The sequence below is a fragment of the Drosophila santomea genome, chromosome 2L, assembly GCF_016746245.2.
Source record: "Drosophila santomea strain STO CAGO 1482 chromosome 2L, Prin_Dsan_1.1, whole genome shotgun sequence".
In the NCBI taxonomy this organism is placed as follows: Eukaryota; Metazoa; Arthropoda; class Insecta; order Diptera; family Drosophilidae; genus Drosophila; species Drosophila santomea.
In genome coordinates, this window is record NC_053016.2 from 14,381,291 (window position 1) to 14,396,464 (window position 15,174).

The 15,174-nt window shown below is 44.4% G+C and overlaps 3 protein-coding genes across 4 annotated transcripts in view; 1 reads left to right on the forward strand and 2 right to left on the reverse strand.

Moving 5' to 3' along the window:
• Nucleotides 1-1,473: 1,473 nt before the first annotated feature.
• The window catches only part of LOC120455016 (glycine, alanine and asparagine-rich protein), a 58,279-nt gene continuing 44,578 nt past the window's right edge, over nt 1,474-15,174 (forward strand). The window contains exons 1-4 of one of the 2 annotated variants that reach the window (XM_039640854.1): nt 1,474-1,867; nt 1,923-2,185; nt 2,350-3,573; nt 4,392-4,553. In XM_039640854.1, the coding sequence (XP_039496788.1) occupies nt 1,474-1,867; nt 1,923-2,185; nt 2,350-3,573; nt 4,392-4,553 (2,043 nt within the window). Of the gene's footprint in view, nt 1,868-1,922; nt 2,186-2,349; nt 3,574-4,391; nt 4,554-15,174 lie in introns of those variants that run through there. The other variant, XM_039640845.2, reaches the window with a different exon arrangement.
• Nucleotides 5,252-6,529, reverse strand: LOC120455039. The gene is made up of 2 exons (XM_039640884.2): nt 6,371-6,529; nt 5,252-6,316 (listed from the first exon to the last, which is right to left on the reverse strand). The coding sequence occupies exons 1-2, from the start codon at nt 6,425-6,427 to the stop codon at nt 5,354-5,356; spliced, it is 1,020 nt and encodes a 339-aa protein (XP_039496818.2). The 5' UTR covers nt 6,428-6,529; the 3' UTR covers nt 5,252-5,353.
• On the reverse strand, nt 6,725-7,877 carry LOC120455043. Its single transcript, XM_039640895.1, has 2 exons — nt 7,729-7,877; nt 6,725-7,673 (listed from the first exon to the last, which is right to left on the reverse strand). The coding sequence occupies exons 1-2, from the start codon at nt 7,780-7,782 to the stop codon at nt 6,879-6,881; spliced, it is 849 nt and encodes a 282-aa protein (XP_039496829.1). The 5' UTR covers nt 7,783-7,877; the 3' UTR covers nt 6,725-6,878.

Genomic DNA, 15,174 nt, shown 5'->3' on the forward strand with positions numbered 1-15,174 from the left:
ATATCCGGGATTGAGAATCACCCCTAAGAGGAAATCGTCTTCTTTAAGGACCATCCCATTGCCGAATAAGATATAGTGGTATTTTTAAAGTCTGCTTCTAGACGCGCCGCATAAACGACGGCCAACTTTCCTCAGCAATTCTCCTTAATTTTTTTACTCAGAAACTTGCTTATTTCTGCTATTTTTCTTTGGAACAACGCAAGTTTACCGCGTTATAAATATGCTATTATCAAGTGGCCAACTTGTGACGCTTCGCTGGCAAACTCACAACAACTCACGCAAAACAAACGAAATAATATACTATACACTTGAAGGCAAAAAGGAAAGCAACAGGCGGTCGTTTGGATGGGTTGGTTGGTGGGTGGCTATGCCGACCTCTAAACGTCATCGCCGCTTTTCATGGCTGGGAAAACGAGCGCCACTTTTTTCCTGCCTTTCCCGCTCTGCGCTGCTGCCCAAAAGTATGCTAGTGAAAATGCAAAACACCTAAGCGCCGGGTTAGGGGTGACTTTAGCAGTAGCAGTAGTCATCTTCGGGTTGGTTTAGCTCGGCAACAGGAAGTTCAGCCGGGCAAATCCCGGCTGACCAGCAATTGCGCAAACTTATTGAGGTAGGCACTCTATGGTTATCTGCCAGATACGACGAGGCGAACGTGTTCGGGGGCTGGCTTCGCTGGCATTTGTCTGGCACTCGGGGCTGGAGTTCAAAGTTCAAAGATGCCCGATCAACCGGTTTGCATCTGGACCAGCCTGTCTTCGACTGGACCCTAAGACCTTCAAGCATCCGCATCTCCTCGAGATCTTCTCGGCGGGACGTTGATCACTTGGCCAGTCAGTTGTGTTTGAACTTTCATTCGGTCGCGTCGCGTTCGCTGTTACTCATTTCTTTTGTGGCCTTTGGTTATTTGTTGAGCCGAAAAGATCTGAGACTTGTTTTTCGTTTTTGTGGGATTTCTGTTAAATTTGTAAAATTGTTAAAAAATTCGTCGTTTTGTTGACTTTTCGTTAAATATTTGTTCCATTAAATTGTGTCTGATATTTCGCCAACCCATTCAACCCAAGTTGGGCATACAAAAAGTATGTATCCTATACAGTGCGATTAATTAATTCGGCAACAAGTATTTACAATTTTGATTTCTTACATAATTAGAAGTTTGTTGATCTAGAAAGTGCAGTGTATATGTAACAATAAATTGTGCCTTAGAAATAAGTTTTTTAATGCAATTAAATGTTCTTAAGTTGTGTAAGCTTGTCGTGAAAATATACGATCAAAACTTTACAATTATCTTTTGCAGGACATTCAGAGAAATCCCACGAAACGAAGAATTGAATTCAGCTGAAATTCTAATTTCGCACAAAATTCTGCCCCAAATACCCCATGTCATCGATTATCGCTTGGACTTGGCTTTGATTTTGCTAGTTTCTGAGTCCTTTTAACGGTGTGTGCTTGAGTTGACCCCCCGAAATTCGCATCATGGAGCACTCGAATGGCAGTGGCAAGCCCGGTTCAGACCAGTCCGAGTCACCTCACCCACAGTCCTCGGCGATGACTGCCTCATCAGAGGGCAGGAGCAGCAAAAGGAAGCTGTATGCCATCGATGAGCGCGAGGAGAGCTCGCCGGTGACTGTGGGCAAGGTGGAGACCGATCTGGCCTACGATGCGGATGTGGACGAGCTGGAGCAGCCGTCGGCCGAGCGCGAGATCATCTACGAGCTGTTCCAGCCGTGGGCCCTCAGCACGTATGGCGATCAGGCCAAGACCAAGACGATAACACTGCGCAAGAAGGCGCGAATTCTTAAGGCACTCGAGGGCAAGGAGCACAGTCGCCCCGACAGCTCCAAGTTCCGCTTTTGGGTCAAGACAAAGGGTAAGTGACACGGAATATCAAGTGGAATATCATGTGCAATATCTTTTCCTGACAGGCTTTACCACCAATCGACCTGAGGGCTTTGAAGAGGCTCCAGGCAGTCGACGCTGCCTGAAACTTCTTCCTAGCTCGGCCATCTTGTCGGATAATCCCGGTGATGTGGACCTATTTGCCGCATCCACCAGCAAGGGATTCGGTCGACGAACCTACCGCAAGGTGGCCTGTGTGGAGGAGTTCTTTGACATCATCTACAATGTGCACATGGAACTGGGAGGTCGCAGTGGCATGCACGCGGGTCAAAAGCGCACCTACCGCATTGTGAGTAGAGTATGCAACATCGTTGGGATTGTATTTACTCAATATTAGATAATTATGTTTTGTCCACTTAAGTGTGCGATAGAAACCATTTCAGTTTCCTTAAAAACTGCATTTTTATCCCTAACCCATTTATTACTTTATATTTATCTATTTCTTCGCCGCAGATCACTGAAACCTACGCGTTCTTGCCCCGTGAGGCGGTCACCCGCTTCCTGACCATTTGTCCCGAGTGCAAGAAGAACCTACGCCCCTCCTCACCATCGGGGGGCGGAAAGGACTCCGACCTGGCCGGCAACGAGAGCTCCTCCGAAGTGGAGAACTACCTCAATTATTCATCGCACACGGAGAGCTCGCTGGAGGCGGGGCCAACGGCCAAGCGCCGTCGGCACTCGAGCGCCGAAATCAAGGCCTCCATGGCCAGTGGCTTGGCTGTGGGTGCGGGTGCGGGAATTGCCAGCAGCACGAGTGCCACTCAGCTGGATGTCCTGTGGACTGGACTGCCCCAGAGCCGAAGCCCCAAGCCACCGCAGGCGGCAGAGGCGGCTGTTGAAACCACACCTGTTAGCGTGCCCAAAATCCGGATCAAGTCTCAGTTGCAACGTCCGCCGAGTCCGCCAGATCATTCCCCTGCTGACCCGAAAAGCTGTCCCCAACCCCAGTCCCAAACTCAGTCCCAAATCCAGTCCCAGTGCCAATCCCAATCCCAATCGCAATCGCAGTCACAGTCGCAATCCCAATCCCAGCCAAGTGGCCAATGCTTTGATGCACAGCTGCTGAAGTCGCGGGATAATCTGCTGCGATACTATCACTTCATGAGGCGCTTCTATGCCGGCGAACCGGTTTTAGCACCGCCCATCTACGGCAGCAGCCTGCTGCAGAGCCTCAGCTATCCAACCACCATCTCAACCGCCACGGCCACACCAACCCCTACGACCCCTACCCCTACCACCACTACCGCAGCCCCTGGCAAGATGCTGGCCCCTCCCAAGGCCGCAACTCCGCCACCCAATCCTCCGATGATCAAGACCTCTCCGGATAGCTTGTTGCGCGCTCGCACTCCTCCCGTGGCTTCAACAGCCACCTCCGCCGCACGCAAGGATACCGCTCACACTCCGATCAATCTAACGAAATCTATATTTTCCAGCCTGAAAACCGGACATGCACCATCCACATCGACCCCTGTTCCACTCAAGCTGGAACTGCCCAGTCCACCGAAGCCATTGCCGGAACTACGCATTCCCCAGCTGCGCGGCATGCCGCCTGTGGAGCTATCCTTGCCGCTGCCGCCCTTGGATTTGGAGCGACTGAAGCCCATCACCTCCACGTACTTGCAGTTGACACGCAGCATGGGACTCAGCGATGAGGATGCCTTGCGGTTCGACAATCTGGTGAGTAAGGACTTCAAGTACTCGCTCTAGACCTAAGCGAATGTTGAGAACCTATGATAGTTTCCACTCCAGTTAGTTGAAGGGAAATATCCGATCTCAAATGAGCAACCAAAGTTTTATCGAGCAATACGTTTATTTTTACCCATTTTTTTAAATTCTTTGAAATTTACACTATTTACACTATTGATATTGATTAAAACAAAAAACCTTGTCAATCACTGGGCAATTTTTATTGTCCTGCCATATATATTTGCAATTGAACGTATTATATTAAATTTGAAAGCCGCTGGCGATGCGAAACCTTTATTACAATATCTCTTAAGAAAAAATGCCACAAAATTTAGTAATTCATACACCTACATATTTTAATATATTTTAATATGGTTATTCAGTAAACGAATCAAACAAAGGACTCACCGAAATTCTTCAAATATTAATGCTTTTTGTAACATATTTTATGCGTAGTTGAATTTCACATAGCGCCCAAAGGAAGGCGATGCTTTTAAATTGATTTAAGTTCGCCAAAGCGCAAGAATTATTTGCTCTTTTGGCTTGAACCCGCATATTTAGAGTTAAGAAAAAATGCTTTCCCCACGATTTCCACACCATATGCATTCGCTAAAACAACAAATTTTTACTAATCTAGTTTCATCAATTTATACATATTCATAAAAAAAAAAAAAAAAAAAAAAAAAAAAAAAAAAAAAAAAAAAAAAAAAAGCAAAGAAAAATTGCTTTGCTTAACCCATATTAAAAAAAAATCTTCCCACGATCACACCATATGCATTCGCTAAAACAACAAATTTTTACTAATCTAGTTTCTCTTTTCTCTGACATGCTTGGCTTATAAATGTAACCCAACTAATGCAATGCTAACGAGCGAGAAAGACAATGACACAAAAGCACTTTTCTCGGCCGAACAACTACCGCCAGGCTGTCAGCCACACGACTACAAAGAACTGCAACCAAATCACCCATAACCAACACATAACCAACACATAACCAACACATAACCAACACATTGCTTTCGGCCACCAAATGCGCTTTGCACTGAGCTGCGCACAAAATTATGCAATAGTTTTTTCGACGTGCTTTAATCAGTTTGCCGTGAAATTCCAATTGAATTTCTCGTTCCGCGCTCCGCCTTGCGTTTTTTATATTTATGATTTTGATCTCCTAATGCTTGAATTATTTTTGGATGCAATTGCTTTTTCCTTTGCTGAAATGTTTTGTTAATCAAGCTTAGTTCAAAAATGTTATTATTTTATATTATTTGGTTGGTTTTTTATTATCCCAATTATAATTTTATATTTTTCCTTTCTCTTTATTTTTTACAGCTCAGTTGTTAGCGAAAACAAAAAATTGTTTGTAATAAATTAGCTATACAAAACTATTAATGCTTTTTAATTAATTTGGCCAACGATCTGAAAATAAAGAATTATTCATTTCCCAAAATGTATCCATGTATGCGAGTAGCCTTTGAATAATTTAGAGCGCTTTGTAGTTTCTTATATACGTATATTTACAGTTGCTTATATATAAACAAACAGGTAAGTTCGCACATATAGGCATTCCCCCATTTCAATTGAGCTAAAAACTATATATCAACTCATACCCCTTATCAATATTCCACCTATTAAAGGTCATATTTCAGTGATAGATTTACTTAGAACTTGTATTATATTTTCTGGGTTTGCCCCGGCTGATAAGCTCATTTATTTAACTGCGCTCTGTGCTTATAAGCATTTTTTACATTTTTTATAATATATAATATTGATATTTACTTGGTCGGCTTTGGCTGTTGAGGACCTTCCTGAGTTCCTTTGACGGTGCTTAGAACAAATCTGGCGGTAAGAATTCTTCCGTTCTTATCCAGAATCGTCTTGACCACTTCACCATTTGAGTTCTCGATTTGTGAGGCACTCAGATCCACTTGTTTCAAGAAATCATCAATCTCCTGGTCCGATCCGCCGGCTCCTGCTGCTGCGAGGGTGGGCAGGGGCACTGAAGGCCGCTGGGTGGTGGACGTTGAGTCAATCACTGTTGAGTCAATCACTGGCACAAAGACGGGAGCCCCTTGACTTGGTCGGGAATGATGTACAGAGTTGGTATCAGTAGGTGCAGTGCGAGATGGGGTGAAGGATGCAGTGTTCGGATTTTGGGCCGGGTTGAAGTCTGTGTTGATTGGACCAGGCTCTTCTGAGGTGTCGGGGAATGTCTGCTTGAACACATTACTTCCTGGGAGCAGAGTGCCGCTGTAGGATCTAGTTGTGATGGTCACCTTTCGTCCCAAGCCATCCGTTTCCGTCCTAGTTGTAACTCTCGGAGTCACTCCCGCTGGCAGCTCCCAGTTCGGAAACAATATAGACCTCGGGAAACCCGTGTCAAATACATTAGTTTCAAAATTACCAGTCCCGAAACTAGATTCTCCAATGGGACGGCGGAGCTGAGGCCCTGGACTCGGCACATATTCCCAATCTTCCCGGGGCTTGGAGGCGGAATTATCCTCCAGCCTAGCAGGCAGGATGCTCTCTGATACCCTGCTCGTTGAAAGCGATCTGCCATCCGGTCCTAGCTCATAGGTCACAGTGGTGAGAAGTCCAGCATCGTTTTGCTTTCTGATAACCAGCGGCTTCCTGCTCTTCCACAACTCTCGCAAGCCAACTTCATCCAACTCCACTGCCCTGGCCGCATTTATAAGTTCCTGACACGGTCCAGCGGAAACGGAAGTGGCTGCTGTTCGCTGTGAGCGAAAGATGACGTCAGTTTCGGATTTCTGTGGATTTCCATGACCTACCTCCAGTTTCAGGAGCAGCAAGCTGACACAGATTGCCAGTATATAAGAGCACTGCATTCTAGATCTTTCCGCGTCACTTGCAAAGACTTCGATTGCCAGAATCAAACTGATTTCAAATTTGTAGTCGACTAGGCTCGTCGCTTCTGTTCGCAGTGGCTACACTAAGGTTATCAGCAGCTTTCGCAAAGTCGCTCTTATCAAAGAGTGCAAATATATTTTACTTTGGTAAAAACACAGCTTTTATAAGTTCCTTATTGCAAGTTCCTGGATTCTGCAAATATTCTCTGTTAAATTGGTTTTAGAAACTGAATCATTGAATGATGAACAAGAAATTACGAAAAAAGTTTTCAATACTTTTGTTTATATACTTTGTTACTAAAAGAAGAAACATAAGCGTGTTCATATTATTTATACTAATCTTGTTAGGCTGTTAAGGCTTTATATTTGTTATATCTCTTTGTTCACTTTTTCTGTATATGTATGTATATAATTTCGAAGTCTGACTTTGCTAATTCGCAGCACGCGGTTGCCCTTTGTCATTCTCACTCAGGGCAAAACTGACACTTAGGACTCGTCCTTGTTTGTCCACGATTGTGGTGACCAACTGGCCATCCTCCTCCTTGATGTCCGCGACAGTGAGATCCACCTTTGCCAAAAAGTCATCGATTACCGGGTCAGATCCTTTGCCTTTGGGTGCAGCCGTGGGCAGTGGGACCGAACTTCGCTCGGTTGTTGTCGGATCTGGGACTGGAACCCATATGGGCTCCGTATTGTCCAAGGTGGGGGGTTTCAGGGTGGGCGTAGGTGCCACTGGCCGCTGTGGCGAAGCTGGATTTGGCGGCCTTCTATCATAATCCGAGTCCCTATGGGGAACGCGTTCATTTCCTTTGGGGACGTCTTGAGGCCCTAAATTCCTTTCATCCTGCTCATTCAAACAGGGAAATCCTCGGCAAGGACAATTTTGAGGAATGCGATCTACTCCAAAAGGAATAAATTGCGAACCAAATTGCAGGATATCAAAGTCATTGAAAAAGTTTAAAAACGATTGCCACTGGCATAGAAATTCATGATTGCCTTGATTTTGTGGGAACATGACTTGCGTGCTCCTTGAGAGAAGCCTTTCGTTGTGGCTCAACTCGAAGATATGCCTAATCACCATACCGTTCGGTTTAGTTTCTGTGACAATCCACGGCTTTTTATTGAGCCGCATATTATTTACTATTTCTTCATCCAGATTGAAACGCCTAGCTTGTGCGTATACAGAAGGTTGGAGTGCACTGCCCATAGGTATAGTTGCTCCCATCTATAAATGGCAAAGTGGTATTATTTTTTGGATGGTGGGAAATGTAGTGAGTTACCTGTAATTGAAGAAGCACGCTAATGCAGATAATCAGAAGACTTTCGAACTTCATTCTCGATTTTTAACCGGAACATGCGACCGCTCCGAGTGCTTTGTTCAAACTGAAGTGTATTCCGCCAGCATAGCACTCAATTTACGATCGATGCTGATCACGCTGTATATATTTATATATATATATATATAGATTTATTCTTAAAGAGTCACGTTTTTAGCTGGTTATTCAGAGGTTTACGTCTTTTCGAAAGGAACTTTAAACTACATGGGGGCTTTGCTTTTAGATTCGGAAACACAATCAATACAAATAAATCAAAAGACAAAAACTGCTATGGAAATAAACAAAATTATTATTATCAAGTAACCTTATCACGTAAGAGAAGTTTTGAATGAACTGAAAATTGTTTTAGCCTGCATATATGTATGTACGTCAGTCATTCGCCAGTAGAACAGACCGGTTTTTGCAGTTCATACTGAGCACAATATTTTTCATCAAAAACGAGTCACTTCGCTGTCGGCCTTAAAAACTCATCATCCAACTATATGATTCTACTGAGCCATAAAGAACAGTTCAGTGCTGCGAGTTAAATGGGTGATACGGGTTACTATGAGTAAATGAGTATTCATAATCTTAAAATAAAACATCTTGGCTTTACCCGCGAATGCAAATTGCTAATCAGCGCCAATAAAATTGTTGTTATAAGGCTTTGGGTTTTCATCATTGCAAAGTGTAGTCTCAAGCTATTGATAGCGGTGAGCAATAACTCAGCAAGTTGTTTTTATTTTTGGCTTATAAACTTCCGTTTATCGACTTACTAATTACAAATAAGACTGTGTAACTTTGAACTTAAGGAGCATGCAACATAAAACATTTTATTTCGGCGAAAAGATTTAGCATATGGCAAAACAATATTGTCAGTTGGATATATTAAAAAATTATTGTAATACCCCTTCCTAGAGCAATCATCAGCAAGGTACCGCGAAAATCAAATCTTTCTATCAAGTGAGGTTCCAACCAGCAGTTAAAATGAACGACATGTTATTACGATATGAACAAAATAAAAGTGTAGCCATCGGTCCATTGCTATTCGGTAGGAATGGGCCTGAGTATGGGAGCCGAAGATAGGATATTGAAGATGAAGCTCCATCAAAAGGATGGAATTATATAGACCCAGGGACTGGGAGGTTACGGTCCAGCAACGGTCGCTGAATGGTGCAGCAGCGGGACCGGACTTCAGTCATGACCATGCAGGATTTACGCTAAAAAGACGCCATAAACCTTGAATGCCAACAGAGCGGAGGAAAAAAGGGACCGAAATTGGAATTTGATAGACGCCCGGTCCTCTGGTCCTTGTTCTGGTTGCTCTGGTCCCAGGTTCGTGGCCCCATGGCTGCTCCCCCTCCTAGTCGGAGTCCTTGCTCAGAGCTCAGAGCTCGGAGGCCGTTGCACGTATCCCCAAACCCTTTTCGTCCTTTTCCACGGGCGGGGGCAGACAAGGCGAGTATTGACGACTTTTTAAAAGGGTCGAGTGAGTCGAACGAGCGGCGACGCTGTCAGGGACAAAGGGGTGGCGGGGCCAAAGCCAGGACGAACTTGGCTTAGGGGGCAGGAAGGCAGGAAGGCCGAGGAGCGGGGGCTGCGTTGGCGCGTGCTATAAACCAACCGATTTTAACGCTTTACAGGTGGGGCAAAGCGGGGCAAAGCGGGGCGAAGGTGTCTGCGAGGAGGCGGTGATTGGGTGGCCGGCCAAAGTTATAAAACTTTACAGTTAACTAGGCTTGGCAATCAAGCTAAAAGCAAAGGCGTCGTCCTCGTCCTCGTCCATGTCCTGTATGTCCTGTTGCTGCCACGGCTTCTGTTCGGAGTCCCGGCTGGCGCCATCTAGCGACAGTTGCCGCAGCCAGGCGACTTCATGCCCCTTCCCCGCCCCCATTCGAAAAAAACGGGGCAACAACTAGTCCGGACCCCTCTAAATGTGAACAGGTCAACACCCACTTGACCGTATGTGGGTGTAGGATGTGTGTGTGTGTGTTCGTCCTCCGAGTCCTCGTCCCAGTTGGGTGAGTCAGTTTGGGTCTCCCACACTCGAAATAGCAGCGCCATCCACAAATCCTCCACCACCTAAAGGGTTTGGCTTGACCAATGCTCCGTGAGTGTGTCCAAATAGCTTTTGCTGTTTTTTACCCGCTTCGTTTCAGATATTGTCATTCGGTGCGGGACATTTTTTGAAATGCATTTTTTCTGTGGAGGTGGGAATCTAGTTAGTTTCGAGAAGCTGCGTAAATTGTTTAAGTAATCTGAATATTGTGATATCCTGCGGGCATTGTAATATTCCTTTTTAAAAAACCCAATCATGTCCTATATCCAAAAAGCTAAGAGTCTTCTTATTGCACTGAACATTAATATGTTTTTATGAATATGTTTAACGTTTCTGCAAATCATAGTAAAGTTCTTTACAAATATATTTAAATTTAAGTTCAGGATATTAAAATTGCTTAAAGATTAAGTATATTTTGATATCCCAACAGTCTTTGGTGTATTTCAAATATATATAATTTTTTGTATTTTATATATACCTTTTAGATCCGAACAGGGCTCCAGACTTTATGTAAAACCCATCTTAGTGCTTGGGGACTGTGAAAAAATTGGAAGCCAGCAGCAACGGGCACACACCCACCCCCAAGAGGGAGTCGTCCTTTTCACATGCCCACTGCCACACACCCAGCTCTAAGTCCAGGTCCCTAGTCCCAGTGCCAGTCCCAGTCCCAGTCCCAGTCCCAATCCCAGTCTCAGAACCCAAACTAACCTCAAAAACTGGGGACCGGAGCGACTGTCTGTCAGGCGGTCGATGGGCGGGGAACGGAGTTTTAGTGCCTCTGGAACATGGGTCGGGCACTTCTTCATTAATTTTCATGGCGGCACAAGAACAATGCCACGCCCCACCCGCCCCACGACGCGGAGGAAGCAGAATTGCTGGAGCGGCGAAAGCGAAAAAAAGTTTCTCCAGCTCGGACCGAAGTTGTGGGTGTGTTTTGTGCAAATGAGTGAAGGTGGTGGAGACGCGTTTCTCGTCCTTTTTCCCTTGTATCTGTGTGGGTGTATCTCCACAGCACTCTGTGTGTGTTTGTGTGTGTGTGTGTGGGTTGATTACTTTCAGTTTAGGTGCCCGTCCAAGTCGCCACCCTGCCGAAAGCCTCCACCCACGGAGCAACCTTTCGAAAAGGGACTTCTAAAGGCACAAACGCATTTTTATGTTTGCTCGCCTGCCCGTCGTCTAGCGGTCCTTATTCTCTTCCCTTTTTTTTATCGTGGGCAGGATGCGAAGCCCTTTTTTGCCCCCAGACCCTTCCAAAGATGTGGCGAATGGTGGGGAGCGGGGTTAGATGGTCTGTCTGCCTTCGATGTCTGGCCCTGGTCCTGGAAAAATTGCAATTTTCTCGGAGGAAAAAAGCCAAGACAACGTCTTGGAGTCGCTTTGACATGACCAGGGACCAGTTACCAGTTACCAGTTACCCCTGCGCCGCTCCTCTAGGGTTGCTCTAATGAATTTCCGTCCAGGCAACTGGGCAGCAGCAGCATCCCTGGAAAAATGGGAATCATAAGAGAGAAGAGCGAACAAAAAAAACAATTAAAGCAGGATTTGGCCGAAAGAATGGGCAAACGCACCCATAATCATAATTGCGCGTCCGAAAGTTGTCGATTCTTCAGCCGTTCCTCCTTCGAAGCGCCAGCAATCGACCCCTTTTCCTTCTAATTGTCATCCCCCTTGCTTAATTGTCCACTGGGCCCCCAACTTGTTTCCTTTTTCAAAGCTCTCCTGTTCTTCATTCAGGGTTTTTCGAAAATTTTCACTTGCTTTTAATTTGTCAATTCGGTTGGAGTTTTCCTTGCTGGGCATTCTACCCGTCTTTGTCAATTTTTTTATCATCTCTAGTCCTGGACAATTTTCCTGTTTGCTGATGAGTTGTCGAACATGGTGGCAATTACTTATTTTGGCTAGCCTCGGGACTTGCGTTTTAATTACGTGACGTATTTGAATAAGTGCTGCGTTTATGACAGGGATTGAAAGGAGATTAATTGGGAAGTGGCTTCAGTTTCTTCTTCAATCCTTATCGTTCCTTTGAAGGACTCTCTGATGCTATTGCTTAGTTCCTTTGCTTAGGTGCACAATCAATAGATCTTATGTTCTTTCAACACTAATTTTATACTTTTCATTTGTTAAAAACTTTCATTGGGTTTATATAACTGCTATGTCCTTGAAGCTGATTTAACTTTTGTTAATATTTAATCTTGCATATTTGGTTTGCATAATTAATTTAGCTTTGTTTTGTGGGAACGGTACTTTTAATTCGAAGAAAGTCTTTAGACTTTTTAGAACTTTAAGCTACAACACTGAAAAGAAAGAAAGTTCTTGTGAACGAAATACACTCGAGACTCAATATCCCCAATCAAGAGTCCATTGGGGGCAAGAAACAATTTGACTCCAATTACCGACACACTAAAAAGATGCACCTAAGGGGGGAGGGGGGGACAAGGAAAGTAAAAAGAAAAAGTCCATTGCTACCGATTGAACATCCGATGCAACGACAAAGCGGCAACATCTAACGGAAGGAACGATGCCGTTGATGGTAAATAAACAAAAGATTAAGCCCAGACAATAGTTAACAAACCGCATCAAAGGGGAAACCGGAAGCGGGAAAAAGACAGCAACAATCAAATAATGAATTCCTTTGGCAAACGACAAATTGATAAATTAAACGCCACTTACGGCCGTATGGCCACACATATGTGAGTGTGGCAGTGTGTGCAAGCCGGAAGAAAGTGGAAAAAGAAAGCAAAACAACGGCAAGGACACGCAGTGCAAAAACGGGAGCAACAACAACCGCAAAGTGCACGCAAATTGAGGCGGCAATAAAAAACAATATAAACAAGCAGCGTCGAAAAATAAAAGCAAAAATAAAAGTCAAAGGACTCGTACCCACACACACACACACACTTATCTAGCTGCTCGCTCGCACTTGCATGCTCACAAGCACACACTCACATTGAGGCCAGACGAAAAAAATAGAAGCAAAACAATTAACGTCCTTGACGAAAATGTATTTTTTATTCCATTTTATTTTGCCGGCATCGAAAAAAGCTAAAAAACGAACAAGTTGAAAAGTTGAGCCGTGTGCGGCATAATAAAAGCACAAAAAGCCAAACGACCAAGAAAATTATCCCCCGGAAAATGGGAAAAATGTATGAGGGGGGTGAAGGTGCGGGGTGGTCAGGTGGGCGAGGAAGACGCACAAAAGAAGACAGGAAAGAGCAAAGTGGAGGCAAAACAAACAAATAAGCAAACAAGTCGAGAGAAGCCGACAATGGGAGAGAGTGCCGAGAGAAGATGATGTTCATAGCCCAAAGGCTAGGGGCACAGGCACACACAAACACAGACACACACAAGCAGGAGTCCAAGCACAACAAACACACACTCACACTCACACATGCGAGCGGCGGAAAAGAAATGCGAAGGCAAAAGTGTTTGGAGGCGGCGGCAGACAAAAAACAAGCAGCACGAACTAGAAAGCGAGCAACAACAGAAAAAAGAACTGAATGACAATGGAGGAGGCAGAGAAGCAACAGACACAACCACTTGTTGAGTCACCGCGCTCACACACACACACACACACACACACACACACCCAGGCAGCCGTACACGCATTCGAGGAGAGAGTCCTGCAGCTCAAGCGGAAATGCAAATAAACAAACACGAGGCGAGAAACGAGGACGAAAAGGAGCAAAGAGAAACTCGCGACGACGACAACGACAACGACAACGAAAACGACGATGAGCGGCTTTGCCATTGTATTGGTTTGGTGGGCCGCTCTCGCTCTCTTACTCGCCACCAACACACACACACGCACACACACACACACACACGCATGCCTTTGAATAATATTATGGAGGATCCTGACTTTCAACGCTTTTTTCCGTTTTTCTTGGCCATAAAAAAGGTAGCAACAAAACACTCAACAAAATGAAAACAAGAAAACAATCGAAAAATAAACAGCAAGAGCAACAGCAACGTCGACGGGCAAACGGATGCAAAACTCAACGAGCGAAAGTTGCCAAAGGAATTTACGACTTTCGGCGAAATCAATTCAAAAGTGGAGCAGAAACAGCAGACAGCAACAAAAGGATCAAATAAAAGCTAAAAACCAGACAAAGGGGGTCGTGCATGGTAAGATATTTCTTTTCTATTTGCATATTCGACTAGGGGATAAAGGATTTTCGCATCATATTTTTTGCCCGTTTGTTAGCCAAATTTTTTGATTTATCAAGCGAGTCAGTTTTGCGGTTGACGCGAAGTCCTTTTTATTGCTGCATTTGGTACAACCGATTGATTGCGCTGTAATTGCTTTTTATTGAATTGAAATGGCGCTGAAAACGGCGAGTTCGAAATAGGAAGATTTATAGATTAAAAGATTGTGTTTTCGTACTAGTTTAACTCTCTACTAAAAAAAGTTCCTTTAAAATGTTCATATTTTTACTGATAAACCTACAATTCGAAATTATTTATTAAGCTATTCTTTACCATGAAAATCATAAAACTTCTGCTATACTTATCTCGAAACGAATGAATAAGTAAATATCAATTTTTCAACCCGCTCCAAAAACCGTGCAATTAAAATGGCTTAGCTAATTGCTTTTAATCCCAAAACAAAGATCAAAATAACTAGAGTCTGCACTCTTCAATCGATTTTCGTTGAGATTTTGGTTTTTGCAAAAGAAAAAGCATTGAACATTCCCCCAAAGATGCCACACGCACAAAGACGAATGCATAGAGGACCAGAACTTGAATTATATTTTGCAACTAATTTATAAACTGAACGCATCTCCTCCTCCGACCTATTCGTTCTGTCTCTCTCTTAGTCTCTCGCTCACTCGCTCACTCTTTCGCCGGCGCAGACATTTCGAAGAAAATGCATTGATTATGCATGCGTAAAGCCCAAAACTCAACTGTGGGCGCATAACTCTGCCCCGAACCCAGTCCTTTGATCCAACGCACTGCCAGAGGAGGTGCGGTGGCTTTCAAGTAAAAAGATAAGACAGCACTATGCAGACTTCCATCTCCGTTTCTCTCGCATCGCCCCATGCTCTGCAGCTGGCCAAATGTCGTAAGATTTTCCCAGTCAGTGGAAAGGCTTTTCCACTACGACTCCTGGATTGCCCAACCACCCAGTTGCCCAACTACTCAACTACCGACATGTGCTGCTGAATTTTCTTCAAAATTTTGTTCTGCCTGGATCCTTTTGTGTGTCCTGTGCAAATTAAAAGCATTTATATATGTATGTGTTTGTGGGCTACCCCTTGGGAGAAATTACGCTCCTTACCCCTTACCCCTCACACCCCTACCAACCCTTTCCACACTCAAACGAATTATGCACAAACGACGTTCGTCCAACA

Coding starts and splice junctions, on each gene's coding strand:
- LOC120455039 (XM_039640884.2), bottom strand. CDS start 6,427: ATGCAGTGCTCTTATATACTGGCAATCTGTGTCAGCTTGCTGCTCCTG. Junction 6,317..6,370: donor TGCTGCTCCTGAAACTGGAG/GTAGGTCATGGA, acceptor TTTCGCTCACAG/CGAACAGCAGCCACTTCCGT.
- LOC120455043 (XM_039640895.1), bottom strand. CDS start 7,782: ATGAAGTTCGAAAGTCTTCTGATTATCTGCATTAGCGTGCTTCTTCAA. Junction 7,674..7,728: donor GCGTGCTTCTTCAATTACAG/GTAACTCACTAC, acceptor TGCCATTTATAG/ATGGGAGCAACTATACCTAT.